Source organism: Chiloscyllium punctatum, chromosome 20 (genome assembly GCF_047496795.1).
Source record: "Chiloscyllium punctatum isolate Juve2018m chromosome 20, sChiPun1.3, whole genome shotgun sequence".
Classification (NCBI taxonomy): domain Eukaryota; kingdom Metazoa; phylum Chordata; class Chondrichthyes; order Orectolobiformes; family Hemiscylliidae; genus Chiloscyllium; species Chiloscyllium punctatum.
The window spans coordinates 92,046,443-92,065,096 of NC_092758.1; the positions used below are offsets into that span (position 1 = coordinate 92,046,443).

Here is an 18,654-nt window from a genome sequence, read left to right on the forward strand (position 1 = left end):
ATATTCCTAAATGCTTTAGATTGAGGATCAGGCTCGGAAACATTTCTGCACATCAGATCCTAGTGTAATAGCTGATGCCCAGTTAAAGCAAAGTATGTTTATAAAATGTGTTTTGCCTTCTTAACAACCCTACCATCCTAGGTTGCAACTTTCAAGGATTTATGTACTGGACCCCAAGATCTCTGCTTATCTCCACTAAGAAGAATCTTACCATTAGCCCGATGCGCTGCATTTGTTACTCATTCCAAAGTGAACCACCTCACCGAGTTTTGAAAAGATTTGTAGAACGTCCTGAACCACCTCACTTTTCCATATTAAACTCCATTTATCACCTCTTAGCCCAGCACTGCAGCTTATCTGAGAGATGGCAGACCTATCTACACTAATCCCATGCTAGACCCATTTCAAGTGCCTTAGTCTCCCTACAGCGCTGAAACAGGTCATTCAGCCCATGGTATGTGGGAGATTAGAAATGTTAGTTTTTGCAGGTTGGTTGGGGGGGGGGGGGGGGGGGGGGGGGTGTTAATTCTTGTAGCATACTTAAGGCTAAAACTTTAATGAATATACAGGGTCTTTTAAAGAAAATAGTTTTAAGTTAGGAAATAACTATGAAGGGTTGTAGCTGACCACAAAAGCAGCAGCAGCAGGAACATTTCACAATAAAGCTTATAGTATGATAAGAGAAACTGGATAAAAGAACGAGCTGTAACAAACAAGGAACAAAGAATGCAGACAAGAAAATAACCAACAAGTGAGGTAAATTGGCTTATGATAGGATGGGAAAAGGGAGGCTTGATTCTGCAACTTGTAAACTGAATAAGAATGCTTTAATGTATTGTTTTTGCGCACATTTCTGCTGGATTACAGAAGCGTCCAGTTCTTGCAAGACTGTAATAAATTGTTGTTTCTAAGGCTTTGTCTCAGGCTGATTGATTTGAGAAAGAGTTCTGTTTCTCACAGGCATCCACACTGACCCTCCAAACAGCATTCACCCAGACCCACCACCCGACCCTGTCCCGATATCCTTGCATTAGCCGTGAGGAAATCGATCTTACCTGCATATCCCTGGACACTATGGTCAATTTAGCACAATCAATCCACCTAATGCACACATCTTTGGATTGTGGAATAAAACCTGCAGACCTGGAGGAAGCCCACACAGACACAGGGAGAACGTGCAAGCTCCACACAATCACCCAAGGGTGGAACTGAATCCAGGTCCCTGATGGTCAGGTAACAGTGCTAACCACTGAGCTGCCCACATGCTCTTTAAAAGGTTGAGAGATTTTCCACTTCTACTACCCCCTTGCTAGTACATTCCCACCACCCTTTGGGTAAAGTTTTCCCCCCCAAATCCCCTCTAAACCTCCCATCCTTGTTTATATTATGCCACTTCACGACTGAACCTTCATCAATGGCTTCCAATCCACTCTATCCGTGCCCCTCTATCTAGCAGACCACAATCAATAACGCTGTTAGCCACCCTGTATTTATTTTTCATCTTAAATCTTCTGAACTGAAGATCATTCCTATCATGGTGATATCACTTAACTGACACAGCCATCTCTCCTGCACCTTTTCCTACATTTTGTCCTTCCATCTCCAGTACCCTTCATGATTCAAGTGCCAATCCATATCATCCTGCAATTACATCTCTGTAATGGCTACCAGATCCTTTGCACTAATTTTGAATTGCACTCTGTTCAACTGCTCTTTGAATGTTTTGTACATTCATCTACAGAATCTCCAATTTTATCTTTTACTGTTTGTAGCTTCTAGTCTTCTAGAAGTTTCCTCTTTGATTCATACAAGAAACACAAACAGTTTACAATCTGGAAACAAAGGTCAGGGAGGAACTCAAAAATTAGAATCAGTAGAGTGGTATTGAATAAATTGTTGATTGACATTTCCAGTCTAAACACTTGTCTGCCTGCAATTGGTTCCACTCTGATTTACCACACCTTCCCAAATGCGATCACTTTAAAATCCTCTCTAATTATGCAGTTTGCAAGAACACTGGTAACAATATGGCTCAAGTGGAGACTTTGCAATCAATACAGACCCATCTACAAAATACACTGCACACAAGATTATTCAACAGCATCTTCCAAATCGCTCATCCTTTGCTTATCAAAGGATGAGGGCAGCAGATCTGAGAAGATCACCTGTAAATTCACCTCAAAGTCACATACCATCCAGACTTGGAAATGTAGTGCTGTTCCTTTATTGTGGAAGAATCAAAATCCTGAAATGTCCTTCCAGGTAGCATTGGGTGTAGCAACACCAAAGACTGCCACTGTTCAAGATGATAGTTCAGCACTGAATTCTCATGGACAATAAATTTCAAAGACTGTCTACTTTGAGTGAAGGAATTCCTCATTTCAGGCTTGAATAGCCTGTGCTTTATTATGATGTTTCAACCTCTAGCTCACAAACCAGGAACATCCTGCCTGCATCTACCCTGGTCTGCTTTAAGAATTTTGGATATTTAAATCTAATCACCTCCCTAACAATAAAGACCCAGTTCTCGCCAGGGAGTATAGCAAACGTTTACCAGGCTGATTCCAGGGATGGGGGGTCTGACCATATGACAAGATTGACTAGGTCAAGATTGTTTTCGCTGGAGTTCAGACAAATGAGGGGGGAAAGCATAGAGACTTATACAATTCTAATAGGACTAGTCAGAATGGATGCAGGAAGGACATTCCTGATGATGGGTGTGTCCAGATCAGGGGCCACAGCCTGAGGATTTGGGGTAAACCATTTAAGATGGAGACGAGGAGACATTTCATCACCCAGTGGTACACCTGTGGAATTCATTACCACAGGAAGTAGTTGATGCCAAAACACTTGAATATATTCCAGAGGCAGTTAGATATAACATTTGAGACAAATATAATCAAAGGTAATGGGGGGGAAAGCCGGATTATGCTATTGAGTTGGATGATCAGCCATCATCATGATGAATTGTGGAGCAGGTTCAAAGGGCTGAATGACCACCTCCAGCTCATATATCTTCCTATCTTATGTTTCTATTTAATCTTTCTTCAGAGAATGATCTCTACAGCCCAGGGATTGCCATGGGAAATATACCTTCCTGTAAATAAGGAGACCAAAATTGCACACGTGATTTCACCAAGTCTTCATATGATTGCCAAGATTTCTTTACTTTGATGCTCAAATCTTCTTGCAATACAAGGTCAGTATACACAATTTGCCTTAACTGTACCTGCATGCTAACTTCCAGTGACTTGAGAACTCTTGGCAGTTGAAAACTTTTAATGCCTCTCACCATTCACCATACTTTGTGTTTTCCTACCCAAGTAAATAATGTCACATTTCACTGCATTGTGTGTTCATATACCAGTTTTTTTTTTTAAGACTCAACCTCTAAATCCCCTTGAAGCATCTCTGCTTCCTCCTCATAAATAACAGATACTTAATTTAACATGATTCTTAATATCAGCTGGAGTAGATCAGTTGACCCTTATCACATTAAATGGCATGACATGTTTGATCGTTGACGTCAACTCCACCTTCCCATGTTACTCTTCAATTTAAGTCATACTCATGCAGGAACTGTCGAAGCCATTCATCGTGGGGTAGTTTTAGTCACATCTTTCTTTACATTCCTTTTTGGATAACTTGACAAAATAGAACTGTTCAAGTTAAAAATACAGTTCTGAAACCAACTATGAAGCTCACTAATTAGCATGCTACAGAAACTTAGAATTTAGGAAATGTAAAAAAAAATTCCTAAAAACAGTGCATGGTTTGATTGTGTGCAATTTAAAATGATGGTGGTTATAATGGTGAACAACAGCAAAGCCACCAGACTCACTTTTCTTCTGGTGACTAGTTCCTCATTGTCCTCTACCAAGTATGACACTCTGCACTCACACAGCATAAGACAAGCAGAAGCTGTTGCAAATTTCTTACCAAAGCAAACAACAGCCGCTCGGGCTCCACGATAGTAGATCCTACTCATGGATTCATACCGTTCAGACCCTGCAGTGTCCTGACAGGGAACAAAATACATCACTGCTTACTAAAAACGTATACAAAACAATTATTTGGGTACTTTCCAATACCCTCCCTACCTTATCACTGCTAATCAAGAGCTGACATGCTCCTGACCTCAGCCATGCACAAGGTGAGCATGGAACAGTAAGTTATACCGACAGTGTTTAATAAGAGGGGTAAGAGGTGGTAATATTTCAAAAACATTGGATGGCCCTATGGCTCAAGGAGGCAGCTCATCACCACCTACTCCAGGGCAGCCTTAGCAATGCCACCACCCCACTGACAAAACAAAATGTACACGCAAACAGAAGCAGTGGGAGAGGATTAAGAAAGTAGTCAATAATAATTGCCGGATAGCTTTTGCAATGTGTCTTATTTCACACTATTTCTGTATAGAAATTTATCAGAACACTCTACTGCTATAGGATGTTATGTAGAATAACTTGATACTCATACAGGCTCACCAAAAATAAAACTTCAGGGAATTCCATAATATTTACCTTTACTGATGAGATGGCCAAAAACTACCTTCTGCATATTTCAAACTTGTAGGATTGCCCAACCAGTGTCAACACCAAATACAACTACACAACTAAACACTAACATAACAACTGTATACAATCAAAGCGCATTAGATCTCTCTCCAAACAATCTCCTTGATTTGCTAATCATGCCAGATCTGCAGACATCAGCTTACCCAAATTCCAAGTGTGATGGCCTTTTCACCAACATGGATGAGCTTGGCTACAAAGGCAGCTCCAATCGTCTGAAATAGAAACCAGTGGATTTAATCTAGATCTGTTCCCTGAGAAACATGAGCTATTTGTTCAAAGTGTGTAGTGAATACTTCAGTTTCACCTGCATTTTTCCCCAGAGACCCTAAATGTACGTTAGTGTTTCCTTCCTTCATCCTCAAACAAAAGAGATGGCCTGTTGAAAGCTTATGGCTTAGAAACAGCAGAGCCTCAGCAGTGTGCACCATCTGTAGTAAACATGGCAGAGGTGTTGGGAAAGCCTGTCATGTGTTGCACATAAAATACGGGATGCCTTGGATGCACAAGACATCCAGATGTGTCACACCTACATGAGGTGCCAGTGGATAACGTCTTTGAACAACATGTGGCTGATTTGGAGCATCAACTTTCTTCACTACACACCATACAAAGAGGGGTTTCTGGAACAGTTATACCAGAGAATGGTCACTACACATCGTGATAGGCAGGCAAGGAGGAGTGTAGGAGATGCTAAGCGAATGGGTGGCAATACACCAAACGAAAGAAAAGACAGATCCAGGAAACCAGAGACTCCTTGCAGCTACCAAACAAGTATAAGATTTCAGATGCCTATTTACTGAGCAATCAAACAGTCAGGTGGATGACTAGAGGAAAAACCGAAGCACTATTGTGTCAGAGGCTATACTGGGAAATGGGAGACTGGCAGGCACGTTAGAAAGGTAGTAGTGGGTGACTCAATAGTTTGAGGAATAGACAGTCTAGTTCACAGGCAAGATTGAGTGCCCTTATGATCTGTTGCCTCCTAGGTGTAAGGATCTGGAACATAAGGCTGGGTAAATTTCTGGAAAGATAGATTGAAGAACCAGTGGCTGTGGCTCTGATGGGAGCCAACAACATAGTGAGGGCCAGTTCAGAATCTTGCAGGATTAATTTCTGGAGCTAGGGAGTAGGTTGAAATGGAAAAGCTCCACAGTAGTAATCTCCGAAATACCTGTGCCACAAACTTCACCACTTAGGCAAAGGCAGATCAGGGCGGAATGTGGGCTTGAGGGACGACATGGGAGGGGTGTAGGTTTTTGAGACATTAGGATCACTTCAGTTCAGGACAGATTATTTGCACTCGAGCAAAAAAGTGGAACCAATCTCCTGAGACACTAAATAGTGTAGGGAGGATGGATTTAAACTGATAAGGCACAGGGGGCAGGGTTGACTAATGGGCCTGGTTTTGGAACTACCAGTGAGGGCAAAAAGAGATGGTAATTGGGAAAAGGAAAGGAGGGAAGGCTTGAATTGTTGCAGTGAACAAGGAAATGGTTTCCTTCCCCATGGGTGAGAGAAATAACAGCAGGGTTAAATTGCATGTATGTAGTGAACAAAACTGGGGAACTGAAAGCAAAAATTACTCGAGGGGAATAGGATAGTGGCACTGACAAACGTGGCTCAACCCAAATCAGGACTGCTTAATTAACATCCTAGGTTAAGATGTAGAAACGGGTGGGGGTGCAGCAGTCTTGGTCAAAGATGGTTTATTGCCCTTGAATGAGATGCAGCGAATTTATATGATTAAAAGGAGTGGTCACCTTGTTGGGTATTTATTATAGACTGACAAATAGTGGGGAGGAAGTAGAAGAAAGCATTTGTAAGCAGATTATGGAAATCTGCAGGGCAAGTAGAGTTGTGATAATTGGTGATTTCAATTATTCTAGGGTAGACTGGGCCAAAACGTAAAGTACGGGGTCCAGAAGGGAAGATTTTCCTGCAATGTTTTACAGGAGTACTTTCGAGGTCTAGCAGGAACTGGAATACTGGAATGGTCCTCGGACATAAGGTAAGTCAAGTGCAGAACATCAGAGTGGGGGAGCATTTGGAAAATAGCAATCATGATAGAAGATTCAATATTAAGTTGAAAAAGAACAAAAATTAAAAAGAGGGATTAAGATGCCAGACTAGAAAAGGGCAGATTTTAGGGGTGTAAACGTTAAACTGGCACAGCTTGAGTGGAAACATGTTTCGATAGATAAAACAGTAGATGACAAATGGGAGACTTACAAGAGATATGGATAGGGTGCAAAAGCTAGGAATACAGCCATAAGGAATACATTCAGGATATCCAAAGCTAGAGTACTCTGCACGACTAAGGATATTTGAAAAAATTAAGGAAGAGAAAGGAACCATATGATACCTCCTGTAGTAATACCTGCAATAGAAATCGGGAAGAGTACCTCAAAAGCTAAGGCTAGGAAGCAACATGAGGAAAAGATAGCAAACTGCACTAAAACAATAGCGAAATGTTTTTCAAACATAATAAGAGACCAGTGAAAGATAGTGAGACCCATAACGATCAAGCAGGGTAAGCTGCTCAATGAAAGAGTGTATGGCAAAGGTACTAAATGAGTACTTTGCTGCTGTCTTTACCAAACTGGAAAATGGTGACAAAAGCCCAGTTGAAAAAAAATGGGTATTGAGTAACTGCAATGGCTTAGTATAATTGCTAGACTATTAATCCAGAAATTCAGCTAGTGTCCTGGGGACCTGGGTTCAAATCCCACCATGGCAGATAGTAGAATTTGAATTCAATAAAGAATCTGGAATTAAGGGTCTAATGACCACCATGAAACCATTGCCAATTTTAGAAAAAGCCCATTTGGTTCACTAGTCCTTATGGGAATGAAATTGGTCATCCTTACCTGGTCTGGCCTTTGTGTGACTCCAGACCCACAACAATGTGGTGGACTCTTCACTCTCCTACAGGCAATTAGGACAGGGGCAATAAGTGCTGGACACACCCACACCCCACAAGCTAATTAACAGAGCTGAACAATACAGGTTGGTCTGCAAAAAAGCAACAGTTGCATTCTTCTGCAACCTCATATTATAGAAATTGTTCTATGGAAAACCACAACAGAAAAAAAATCGCACTGTAGAAGATCAATAATAGAAAAATCACTTTACCCATTTAGTATAAAGTTTGCATTATCCAAACATCATCCACAATTTGTCAATCAAGTTACAGCCAATTCACACTGTCAAAATGTGTTTCAGCATAACGATCTGTATAGTGATGGATTTTTAAAAAAATTAAAAGACTGGCAGCACTCTGGGTAGAGGTTGCCAGGCCCAGACAGGACGCATCCTTGATTGCAGAGGGCCAAGGGAGCAAATCCTGGAGCCAAACAAGTTTTCCAGGGCCCTCAGAACAGTATCATCTTGGGGGATTGGAGCTTACATAGATAAGCTGTAGAGTTGGGCTGAGGGGTGGCAAATGGAGTTTAATGTGGGAAAGTGCAAGGTGATTCGCTTTGGAAGGACTAACAGAAATACAGAGTACTGGGCTAATGGTAAGATTCTTGGTAGTGTAGATGAGCAGAGAGATGTCGGTGTCCAGGTACATAGATGCCACCCAGGTTGTTAGGGTTGTTAAGTCACAGTGTGTCAGCTTTCATTGGTAGAGGGATTGAGTTTTGGAGCCATGAGATCATGCTGCAGTTGCACAAAACGCTGGTGCAGCCGCACTTGAAGTCTTGCATACAGTTCTGATCACCATATTATAGGAAGAATATGGAAGCTGTGGAAAGGGTTCAGAGGAGATTTACGAGGATATTGCCTGGTATGGAGGGAAGGTCTTTGAGGAAAGGCCGAGGGATTTGAGGCTGTTTTCCTCTGGTGATAGCTGGTACGAGGGGACATAGCTTTAAATTGAGGGGTGATAGATATACGACAGATGTCAGAAATAGTTTCTTTACTCAAAGGGGTAGGGGCACAGATCACACTGCCCGCAACAGTAGTAGACTCACCAACTTAAAGGCATTTAAATAATCATTGGATAGGCATACAGACAAGGATGGAATATTATAGGTTAGATGGGTTCCACAGGTCAGCGCAACAGAAGGCTGAAGGGCTTGTACTGCACTGTAATGTTCTATGTTCTAAGTTCTATGACTCCAAATGCTATGTTGTTGCTTAAGGGGCAAAGGATAACAGGAGATAAGACCTTTCAGCTAGTGAGAAAACGGATGGAGGCCATAAGGGCGGAGATAAATTTACACAGAAAAATAAGTTTAATATTAAGACAGTTTTTTCAAGGTCATGTTTGACAAATTCAATTGAATTCTTTGACGAGGTGACAGACATTGTACAAGGGTAGAACTCTGGATGTTGGAAATTGGATTTTCAGAAAGTATTTGATGCAGTGCCACACAGCAGATTGGTTAGCAAATTAGAAATGTTTTAGATTGATGGGTCAATTTAGAAATTGACTAAAAGATAGGAAACGGAGGTGGGTATAGATGGGCATTTCTCAGTGGTATTCCAAGCAGCAGTACTGGGACCCTTGCTTTTTCTGATTTATAAGAACAATTTGGAGATGGGTGTGAAAGTAACTCTGCAAATTTAAAGATTTTGCCAAAGTTAGAAAAGAATTACGAAGATGACACTGAGCAACAGAGAGACATTGACAAATAGGCCGAATGGGTAGACACCTGGCAGATCACGTTCATTGCAGAGAAATGCGAAGGAACGCATTTTTGTAGAAGAAATACGGACAGACAATATCACCTCTGTAGTACAACTTTGAGGGGAGTAGAGCAGCAGAAGGACCTTGCAGCTCAAGTACATAATTCTCTGAAGGTGGCCAAGCTGGTTTTAACAGCTACAAAGGCTTATGGGATCTTTGGGTTTATAAATGGAGGTGTAAAGTATAAAAGCGAGGAAGTGATGCTACACATCTACAAATTGTTGGTCAGATCACATTGAGCAATGTACATATTTCAGGACACCTTAATGATGTTTGATTAAATTAGATTACTTACATTGTGGAAACAGGCCCTTCGGCCTAACAAGTCCACAATGACCCTTCGAAGAGCGACCCACCCAGACCCATTCCCCTACATTTACCCCTTCACCTAACACTACGGCCAATTCACCTAACCTGCACATCTTTGGACTGTGGGAGGAAACCGACGCAGACACAGGGAGAATGTGCAAGCTCCACACAGAGTTGCCCAAGGCAGGAGTTGAACCCAGGTCTCTGGCACTGAGGCAGCAGTGCTAACGACTGTGCCACCATGCTGTCCCTGTAGAGTGCAAAGGCAATTTACTAAAATTCCAGGAATTAGGGACTTAGATACAAGAAAAGATTAGAGAAATTGAGCTTATTTGCCTGGGAGCAGAGAAGATTAAGAGGTGACTTTGTTGAGGTGTTTAAAATTATGAACAATTTTGACGGGTAAAGGAGGATATTTTGTTTCCACTACAAGTCATTCTGTTATAATGTGCGTTTCGTCAGCACAAATTGACTAACATGACTGACAAGTTGTGGACCCTGTTTGGATAACACACTTCCTACTGAACAGGTTTAGTGATTTTCAATTAGCGATCTTCTACAGCACGACTTTCCATGGCACACGGTTGCAGAGGAACAACTTGTCACATTATAGCAGAATGACCTATAGCTCGTATGTTAACAACTAGGTGGTCATAATTTCAACATTCAGTGAGAGCTGAGGAGAAACTTCAAATTTAGAATGCACTGCCTGGGAACATAGAAATGGATTTTGTAAGAAGTTTCAAAAGAGAGCAGATATATATTTGAAAGGGATTAAGTTAGAGGGCTATGTAAATTGGGCTGAAGAATGTGACTTGCTGGGAAGCTCTTTCAGACACGATGGATCGACTAGCTTCCGCCTGGACTGTAAAATTCTGAGATTCAACAATTCTATACTACTGCAGTGAGAACAAAATTGACCTAAACATTAATTCACTAAAGCATATGGAAACATTAATGAATTGCATACAATTAGTTCCTTATACAAATGACTTCCTTAATAATTAAGGTGCCAAAACATTTAGCTTCCCAGTGCCATTTAATTGGGGTGCATTGGAGCAATGTCAACATTTCTTTATTATCATGGATACACTTACCATGACCATGTAACCAATGTTGATTGTTGTTAAAAAAACCCACCTGGTTAATTCCTTCAGGGAAAGACATTTGGCATCCTTACCTGGTCAGGTGCACGAGACCAAAACCCACAGCAACGTGGCTCACTCTTAATGGCCCTCAGGACAAATATAATTGGGCAATTAATGCAGGCTTTGCCAATGAAACCCAAGCCCCATGGTGGAGTTTAATAGAGTGATAATGAAATTGTGCCAGTTTAATACACTAAAAGTGAGCTGCTCAGCAAAAGCATTTTTCAGTCAGCACCAATTTTAAACACTGAAAATGACTACAAAAAAGTGTCCAATAGGCTAATGAGATTTCTTAATGAAATTGACAGCTGTATATCTGAAAATATTTTAACATGCCTTCCTTGAGTTTATACTTACAAAAACAAATGAGCATAACCACTATCTTGGTCTGTGGACATGGCTAATTTGGGAGCAAAGCCTCGTTCTGGCCAAATGAATTTTAAACCAGAGCTGAAAATTGAACAAAACATTAACCTGTGTCATTTTTTTGGGGCATAAGAACAAATGAAATAAAAGTAGGCCATTTGCCCCTTGAACTTGCCACCCAATAGGTTCACAGCAAATCTGATTGCAGCCTTACCTCTACTTCCTTGATTGCTCACCCTATTGTTTAGGATCTAAAATCTGTTAACTTCAGCTTGAATAAGTTCACTGAGCAGCCTCCACTATTCATAAGGAAAACAAATCCATAACGAACCTCATCTGAAATAAATTGAAGGCTCCCTGTTTTGAAACTGAGCACCACAGAAAGGGGTGCATCTGGATCAATAAGCAGCTATATCAATAAGATCTTTCTAAACCCAAAATACTGCTGGAAGAAATGGCATTTTGTTAAAAATTTTCATCTTGCATTCATCACCATGTTTCACAACAATACCAATTCAAAAGGGAAAACTGGCATTTATGCATGCAAGGAGAATACTAATTGGTTGCTAAGTGGACAATTGTTAAAGAAGTTGCCACAGAGAATGCACCCATTAATGCTTATTGACAGTTAACAGCCAAACTTTGTTTAAATTCTGAACTAAACAGATTGATTGATTGAACAGGGCATGGCCCTGGGAAAGTAACTTCTATGAACTGTTTTCAATGCAATTCTTAACTCAGTTACACTAAAGCTCTCCAAGATTTTTCACATTTTTAAAAACTGATTCTGCTGAATGAGCCAAAACTCTAACTGTAATCCAGACTTCAATTAAACAGTCGAGAGTGTGGTGCTGGAAAAGCACAGGTCAGGCAGCATCTAAGGAGCAGGAGAATCGTTGTTTCGGGCAAAAGCCCTTCATCAGGAAGGGCTGCACCCCTACATTACGTGGAAGCTGCTGACTGAGGAAGTAAACTTAACTTGAGATCTAGTACTTTCAAGATGTTTCTAACAATGTGACCAGCCAGAGTCAGAGATGTACAACATATTACATTCTCATCTTGGTTTGGAAAATCAGTTCAGATTAGTCAAACTCTCCCTGAAAGATTGATACATGTCTTCTTTAATGTAAACAGACAGATTCTGTAGTGGATGATACTAATTTGTGGCATACAATTACTACGACCAAATTTCTCCATCTGCTTTATCTTAACAGGAGCACCAACTTGATATTTTAATGGATTAATGCCTCCTCAACTAACATAGCAAAGACAGAAATGGAGTACAAATTCACTAAGTGTGCATCAATGACAGTTAATGCATCTACAGGGTGAGACTTGAAAAATTCCACTTGCAATACAACGCTTTACATATTTCACATAACTAGTGACTGACTTTATACCTTCACCAGCCAGTCCTCAGCTTAGTTAACTTCCCTACTCCTATCATTAGCCATGGACTGGGCACTAGCTTTGCATTATCAACATTTCCAATAGCACATTTATCCAGATAAACTGTCATTCAGAGGTAAAGGCATCCTGGTATAAACATTACCTGGAGTACCACTCATTCATACTCACATTCTGATATGGGCCATTGAGGAATCGATTATGCACATATCTCTCCACCAGGCTAGTCTTTCCCACAAACTCTTTCCCCAGCATTACCACCTTCACATCAACGCGCTGTCCACTCATTCTGTGACCTCTGCTGTCACAATTCAAGTTTAGGTATAGGAGATATAGTTTCAACCAAATAATAGCAATGTGGTCGTCAATTCAAATGGCTTCACCTGGAAATAAGAAAGGGGATGGTTTAGTTCACCGTGGAATGACCTTTCAGTTAATTCTCAAAAGACGATCAAATTCTTCAACACACTTATAAAATGGTGCTGCAGCTTTTCCTTTACAAGTATCTACTCCTGGATTCCCTCAGTTACTCTGCAGCTCCAATGCAGGATAATGAAACCAATTTTAAAAGATGGGAAATAATGAAACACACAGGAAACAGTAGTTCACTTCCTCAAAATAAATCACAATAGTACCTGCATTCCTCCAAAACCAGTTCTGCATTCTGCAAATAAGTTGCATTTTATTGAATGCTGATAATACAAATAGGGTGGGGGGAGGAGTGAAATACAGCGTAAGGATTGATAGCCGGGGTGGGATGAGAAGAGTGCTATGTTCTTGCCTAATTTGCCTTCAGTTTTATCACCACCTCCACAACAGTCTAAGCACTCTCAAGTGTTCTGTATATTCAAAAACGTGAGAAAGAATACATCCAAAAATACCCCAAGTCCAGGTGTGTCTTAAGAACATACAATCTGACTCAAGTTCCTTGTACATGAAGGTGCAGTTACAAGACAAGGACAGAATTCCACCATGCACATTCACAATTACAGAACCAAGACTCCAATTGTTCTGTCCATATGAGCCTGTGATTCCATCTAACAGTCACAGCTGAAGGCCATGACTAAGACTTAATACACATCACAATCAATTGCAGCGTTCAACTGAGATTAGAATCCAAATCCAGTCGTAGCTAGAGAACAAAGTTTTGTGGCACAGTGATAGCACCCCTATCTCAGGTAGGAGGCCTGGGCTCAAGTTCTACGCACTCTAGAAGTAATAACATTTCTGAACAGGTTGATTAGAAAATAAATAAAAGTCATTGCTACAGAACTGCATGCAAGTTGGTTATTAATTGGAACCAAAAGGTGATTTGATGGTGGGAAAAAAAACTGTCCTGGTTGTGCATGAAAGCACCTCTGGACATGGAAAAGTCATAGCTATAGAAACCAGTAATGACAAACCAGCACCTACACTGAAATCTGACTACAGCTGAAAACATAGCTAGAGAGCCTAAAACCCAACTTTAATACAAACATTGGACATTTCTACACAAGATAACTTCAAAACCATTCTGACATGATAAAGAACCTGATTTTAAGTGTTAACCTTTCTGATCTCAGTGTAAATAAACTGACAAAAGGTTTAACATGCTAAACAAATTTCTATTCACAGCAATTGTTCTGAAAAAAGTTAAGATCCAATTGATCTGATTTTATAATCTGTGTCACCTTTAATGAGCTTTATCTATAACCATGCATACCTGCTATAATTACAGCCTTTGCACAACACAGTACCCAGTGTGAGGTAGGCAGAAAATGGACAATTACAAGATTTCATATCGTAGAATGGAGTGATTTTGAAACTGATTATCAGCCCCAACTTGTAGAAGGATCCGGTGTCTCACTTGGATTGCACAATGTCATACATAGCCCTTCATACTAACTTAGCAGTAATTCCTATTAATATCCCATGCCCTAAATAACAGGCCCTTCCACTTGGGACAGAATACAGCAGTTTCAAATCAATGAACATGGAATAGGTAATAAATTTAATGTCACGTGTACTTTTACATCAAAAATACAGTGAAAAGTTTTAAAAGTCACCCCAATGATAGAAGTCATACATAAAGTAAAAGTAAAATTAGGACCAAGTTCATCCCAGTTTGGTTAATGGCTCCAGGGCTCAGGGAGAGCTGACTTAGGAAGATCGGAACATTAGATACTAGCTTGGAAGTATCAACCAATAAAGACAGTCATGCCAGGCCACTGGAATACCTGAACACCAAAGACAAAGACGACCTGTACAAAGGGGCAAGACCATAATGCTGGGTCAAAGTTCTCATATCCCCTTTCTAAGAGCATTGTGGGTTTATATCTGTAATTCCTCCCTTCACTCTACCGTGCAAAGAGATTCGAGAAGCTCAAGGCAGCTCATAACCTTCTCATGGGTGATTAGCAATAGACAATAAATATAAGGCTAGCCAGGGGTGCCCATCCCATGAAAAACTAGATACTGAATAATCAGCTATTTTTGAGCATAGCTGTAGTATTATTTGCATCCTTCTCCCCAGTGCCATATTGTACAACAGTTACTCAGTTCAGCGCTTACATATTTCTATCCCAAAGTCATAAACAATGACATCTGATTGAGAGAGAAAGAATACTGCATTTTTTGTTTTAGCAACAAACATTACGCTATATAGCATAGCAGTAACAAAAGGATGGTTATGGGTACTGGTTCTAACAAGGGGAAGAACCCATTTGGAATGTAAGACTGTCTTGGATATGAATCATCACGTTACTTCAACATTAATGCAGTGATAAGTTATTGACAAGTACACAAATGTTTCTGCGCTTTCTGAAATTACTTAATTGAGTTTAATTCAAAGTTCAAGCTAAACATTTGACTTTGTAAAACAGCAGCATCATTTCATCATTTGGCTGCTATTTTACTCATGTTGAAGAATCCTTCTACTTAAGGAATTTTCCATCTCCCATAGTAAGCAATGGATTTGCTAAGTGAGACCAGCCATTTCTTACATGTTAAGCCTGAAATAAAATATAAAATGTGAAATCTATGCAGATAGAAGTAAAGATGGAAATGCACTTGAATTAAATACCTGCAAGTGTCAAAACTGTCCTGAGTTTATAACTTTTACTGATTTATCCAAGGATCAGCAGTTGATTCCTTGAAACCAATATAAGAAATGTAATACAATGACAAAGTTTTGCTGGTCTTCAAAATCAGAAATTAAAAGCAAATGTTGGTTATACTATTATACATTTAAATTAAATAACTTTCCTTTGAAATCTAGTCCCTTTGTTTCCCTCATAACTAATGAGGCTCCTTAACCCCTCTTCCTTCCCTTTGCACTTTCTAAACCTCACTTCCAGCAGGTGAATGTGGTTCCTAACTTTGATTTAATCACAGGGTGTGGACATTATTGGCAACAGCAGCATTCAATGCTGATCCCTACCTGTCCTTGAAGGTAGTGTTGGTGATGAAATGCTTCCTTGAACCATTGCCATTCATGTGATGAACTGATATGTAGTTCCAGAATTGGCCAAGGTCTGCTTATATTTGCCAAGTTTGTTGTTGTGATGCAAAATGAGTCAAGTAACAACTCTGTCAACAGTAATTGACACTTTCTATCATTTATACATCCTGTCGCTCAGGGCAGGAGATATTAATATGATGGTCATTAACTCTGAACCACAATATTTTCATTCTATACTGCACTCCAAATCTCTCAACAGTTCAGTTCTTATTCACAAAGAAAAAACACTTCCAAAAAGAATAAGTTTTCATTGCATATGCACCATTAATACAGGCAAAAATATTAAAACTAATCATAGACACTGCTGTGGAGTATGGAACAAAATTATAGATAGGTTTCCCTTTCACTTCCATGATGTGCCCACCACAGAATACAAACCACAAAACCAATATTATTGGAGAACAGAAGTACATCATTTAGCCCCTCAAACCCAATTGATCCAGACCCAATTCTACTCAAATTCAATTATTAATTGCTAATTAATACCACTAAAGACCTTTGGTTGACAAAATTATCAATCTCAGTTTTAAAAATAATCTAACTTCAATTGCAGTTTACAGAAGAGAAGTCTAAACTTCTATCATGTAGAATGGTTTCCTCATTTCACTCCTAAAATGTGTACCTCTAATTCCTGGATTATGTCCCCTATTCCTAGACTCCTGCAACAGCAAAAATAGTCTCTCTTTCCCAACCTGTTCCCCATAATAACCTGAAATTTCAATCAGCTCATCTCTTAACCTTGTATATTCAAGTCAAAAAACATGGTGCAGGAAAAGCACAGCAAGTCAGGCAGCATCTAAGGAGTAGGAGAATAGACATTTCAGGCTGCCAGACCTGGTGGGGTTTTTTTCAGCACCACACTTTTCAACTGATCTCCAGCACCTGCAGTCCTCACTTCCTCCTCGTAAATTCAAGGCAAGTTCAAGTTTGTTTGACCCCTCACTGCAATCTAATCCTTACAAACCAAACATTCTTCCCAAAGGAGAGTCCACAAATGCTCTCAGTACTCAAGGCATAGTAAAACTAGGCTTTAGCACAGCTGAACCATAACTTCTGCCTCCACTTGTTCTGGACATCTAAATAGAAATGCCAGCATTCCATTCATCTTTTTAATTACTTTAAGTACTTACAACATTTTTCATGCTTACAAATTCTGTTTTTGATTTCTGCTGCTTCAAGTCTTTCACCATGTAGTAGATAATGCTTTATCCTTATTAGGTTCAAAGTAGATGAAACCCCACAAGCCTGAATTGAAAATACCGGGCTACTCTTCTGCCCATTCATTTAATTTATGGAATGACACTCTGGGGCCAGATAAACACCCAACATGCGGGCCCTCAACCCTTCAACACAGGCAGACAACTTTGTTCCCAGTGAAAACTGCTCAGTCTCTTCTTCTCTTAAATTGATGTGGTTTCCCACAGTCAGTCAGTTTCACATCAGTCCTGAACAGTTGGATGCTGGTTATGGATTGGAGGTTGAGGGCGCCTTTATACACTCACCCGGGTTGGTTAGGAAAGTATGTCTACGTCTTTCCCAGGGCTGACTTAGGGACAGGGACAGGGACAGGGACAGGGACAGGGCAGGAACATTAATAATCTCGTGAGAGACTTTCGAGGGGGATCCTCTCTACCCCACCCACCCCAGGCCGGTTACTGTGCCCTCCCCCCTCCCTCAGGGGCTGTGAGCATTAACCCCCCCCCCCCCCCCAGGCCGGTTACTGTGCCCTCCCTCAGGGGCTGTGAGCATTAACCCCCCCCCCCCCCCCCAGGCCGGTTACTGTGCCCTCCCCCCTCCCTCAGGGGCTGTGAGCATTAACCCCCCCCCCCCCCCCAGGCCGGTTACTGTGCCCTCCTCCCCCCCCCCCCCCAGGCCTGTTTCCAGGGTAAACTCTCTCCCCCCCCCCCCCCCCCCCAGGCCTGTTTCCAGGGTAAACTCTCCCCCCCCCCCCCCCCAGGCCTGTTTCCAGGGTAAACTCTCCCCCCCCCCAGGCCGGTTACTGTGCCCCCCCCTCCCTCAGGGGCTGTGAGCATTAACCCCCCCCCCCCAGGGCCCGGGCCGTACTCGACCAGGTGGAGGCCTCCTTTCCAGTAAAGCACCTGCTAAAACACTGACCTTACCAGCAGCACAGAGAGGACCGGGGACCGGGGGGGGGCCGCGACCGCGACCGCCAGTTACTCACAAACACAACCGAAACCGCGGCTCCGCAAACCAGGCGGGGCCAAAAACGGAAATTACATAATAGCCCGGCCCCTGGATTCCCGTCAGGAACCGGAGGGGCGGGCTCAAGAGGGACTGGAGCCTTTGGGGGCGGGGCCGGTAAGGGGGCGGGGCGGTGGGTAGGGGCGTGGTCAGGCCTGGTGACAGGGACGATCACAGCTCTATTAATGTGCAGAATTTAAGATTGGTAAATCTGAACTAAGATTCACATTTAAGCTGCCCGCCTCCTCAATGCTACCTGTCCCTCTACCTATCTTTGAGTTGTTTACAAACTTGGACAGAATGCCTTCAGTTCCCTCATTTAGATTGTTATGTATAAAGTGAAAAGTTGTGGTCCCCACACTGAGCCTTGTGGAACACCACTTGTCACCAGCTGCCATCCAGAGGAGAACCCTTTCATCCCCACTCTCTGCTTTCTGCCAGACAGCCAAGCTT

General features: G+C 41.4%; 1 protein-coding gene and 1 long non-coding RNA gene across 6 annotated transcripts in view; one reads left to right on the top strand and one right to left on the bottom strand.

Annotated features, from left to right (window-relative positions):
* Positions 1-3,429, top strand: part of LOC140492278 (uncharacterized) — a 23,032-nt gene extending 19,603 nt beyond the window's left edge. Inside the window, exon 3 of the long non-coding RNA XR_011963529.1 lies at positions 3,052-3,429. This is a non-coding gene — a long non-coding RNA (uncharacterized lncRNA). The remainder of the gene's footprint in view (positions 1-3,051) is intronic.
* rab24 (RAB24, member RAS oncogene family) overlaps positions 1-18,260 on the bottom strand; it is a 26,247-nt gene extending 7,987 nt beyond the window's left edge. Inside the window, exons 1-4 of one of the 5 annotated variants that reach the window (XM_072591233.1) lie at positions 18,182-18,260; positions 12,672-12,883; positions 4,721-4,789; positions 3,940-4,018 (exon numbers count right to left, since the gene is read on the bottom strand). In XM_072591233.1, the coding sequence (XP_072447334.1) occupies positions 3,940-4,018; positions 4,721-4,789; positions 12,672-12,788 (265 nt within the window). In that variant the 5' untranslated portion in view covers positions 12,789-12,883; positions 18,182-18,260. Of the gene's footprint in view, positions 1-3,939; positions 4,019-4,720; positions 4,790-12,671; positions 12,884-17,129; positions 17,616-18,114 lie in introns of those variants that run through there. The other 4 variants (XM_072591231.1, XM_072591229.1, XM_072591232.1 and 1 more) reach the window with 4 other exon arrangements.
* Positions 18,261-18,654: the final 394 nt, after the last annotated feature.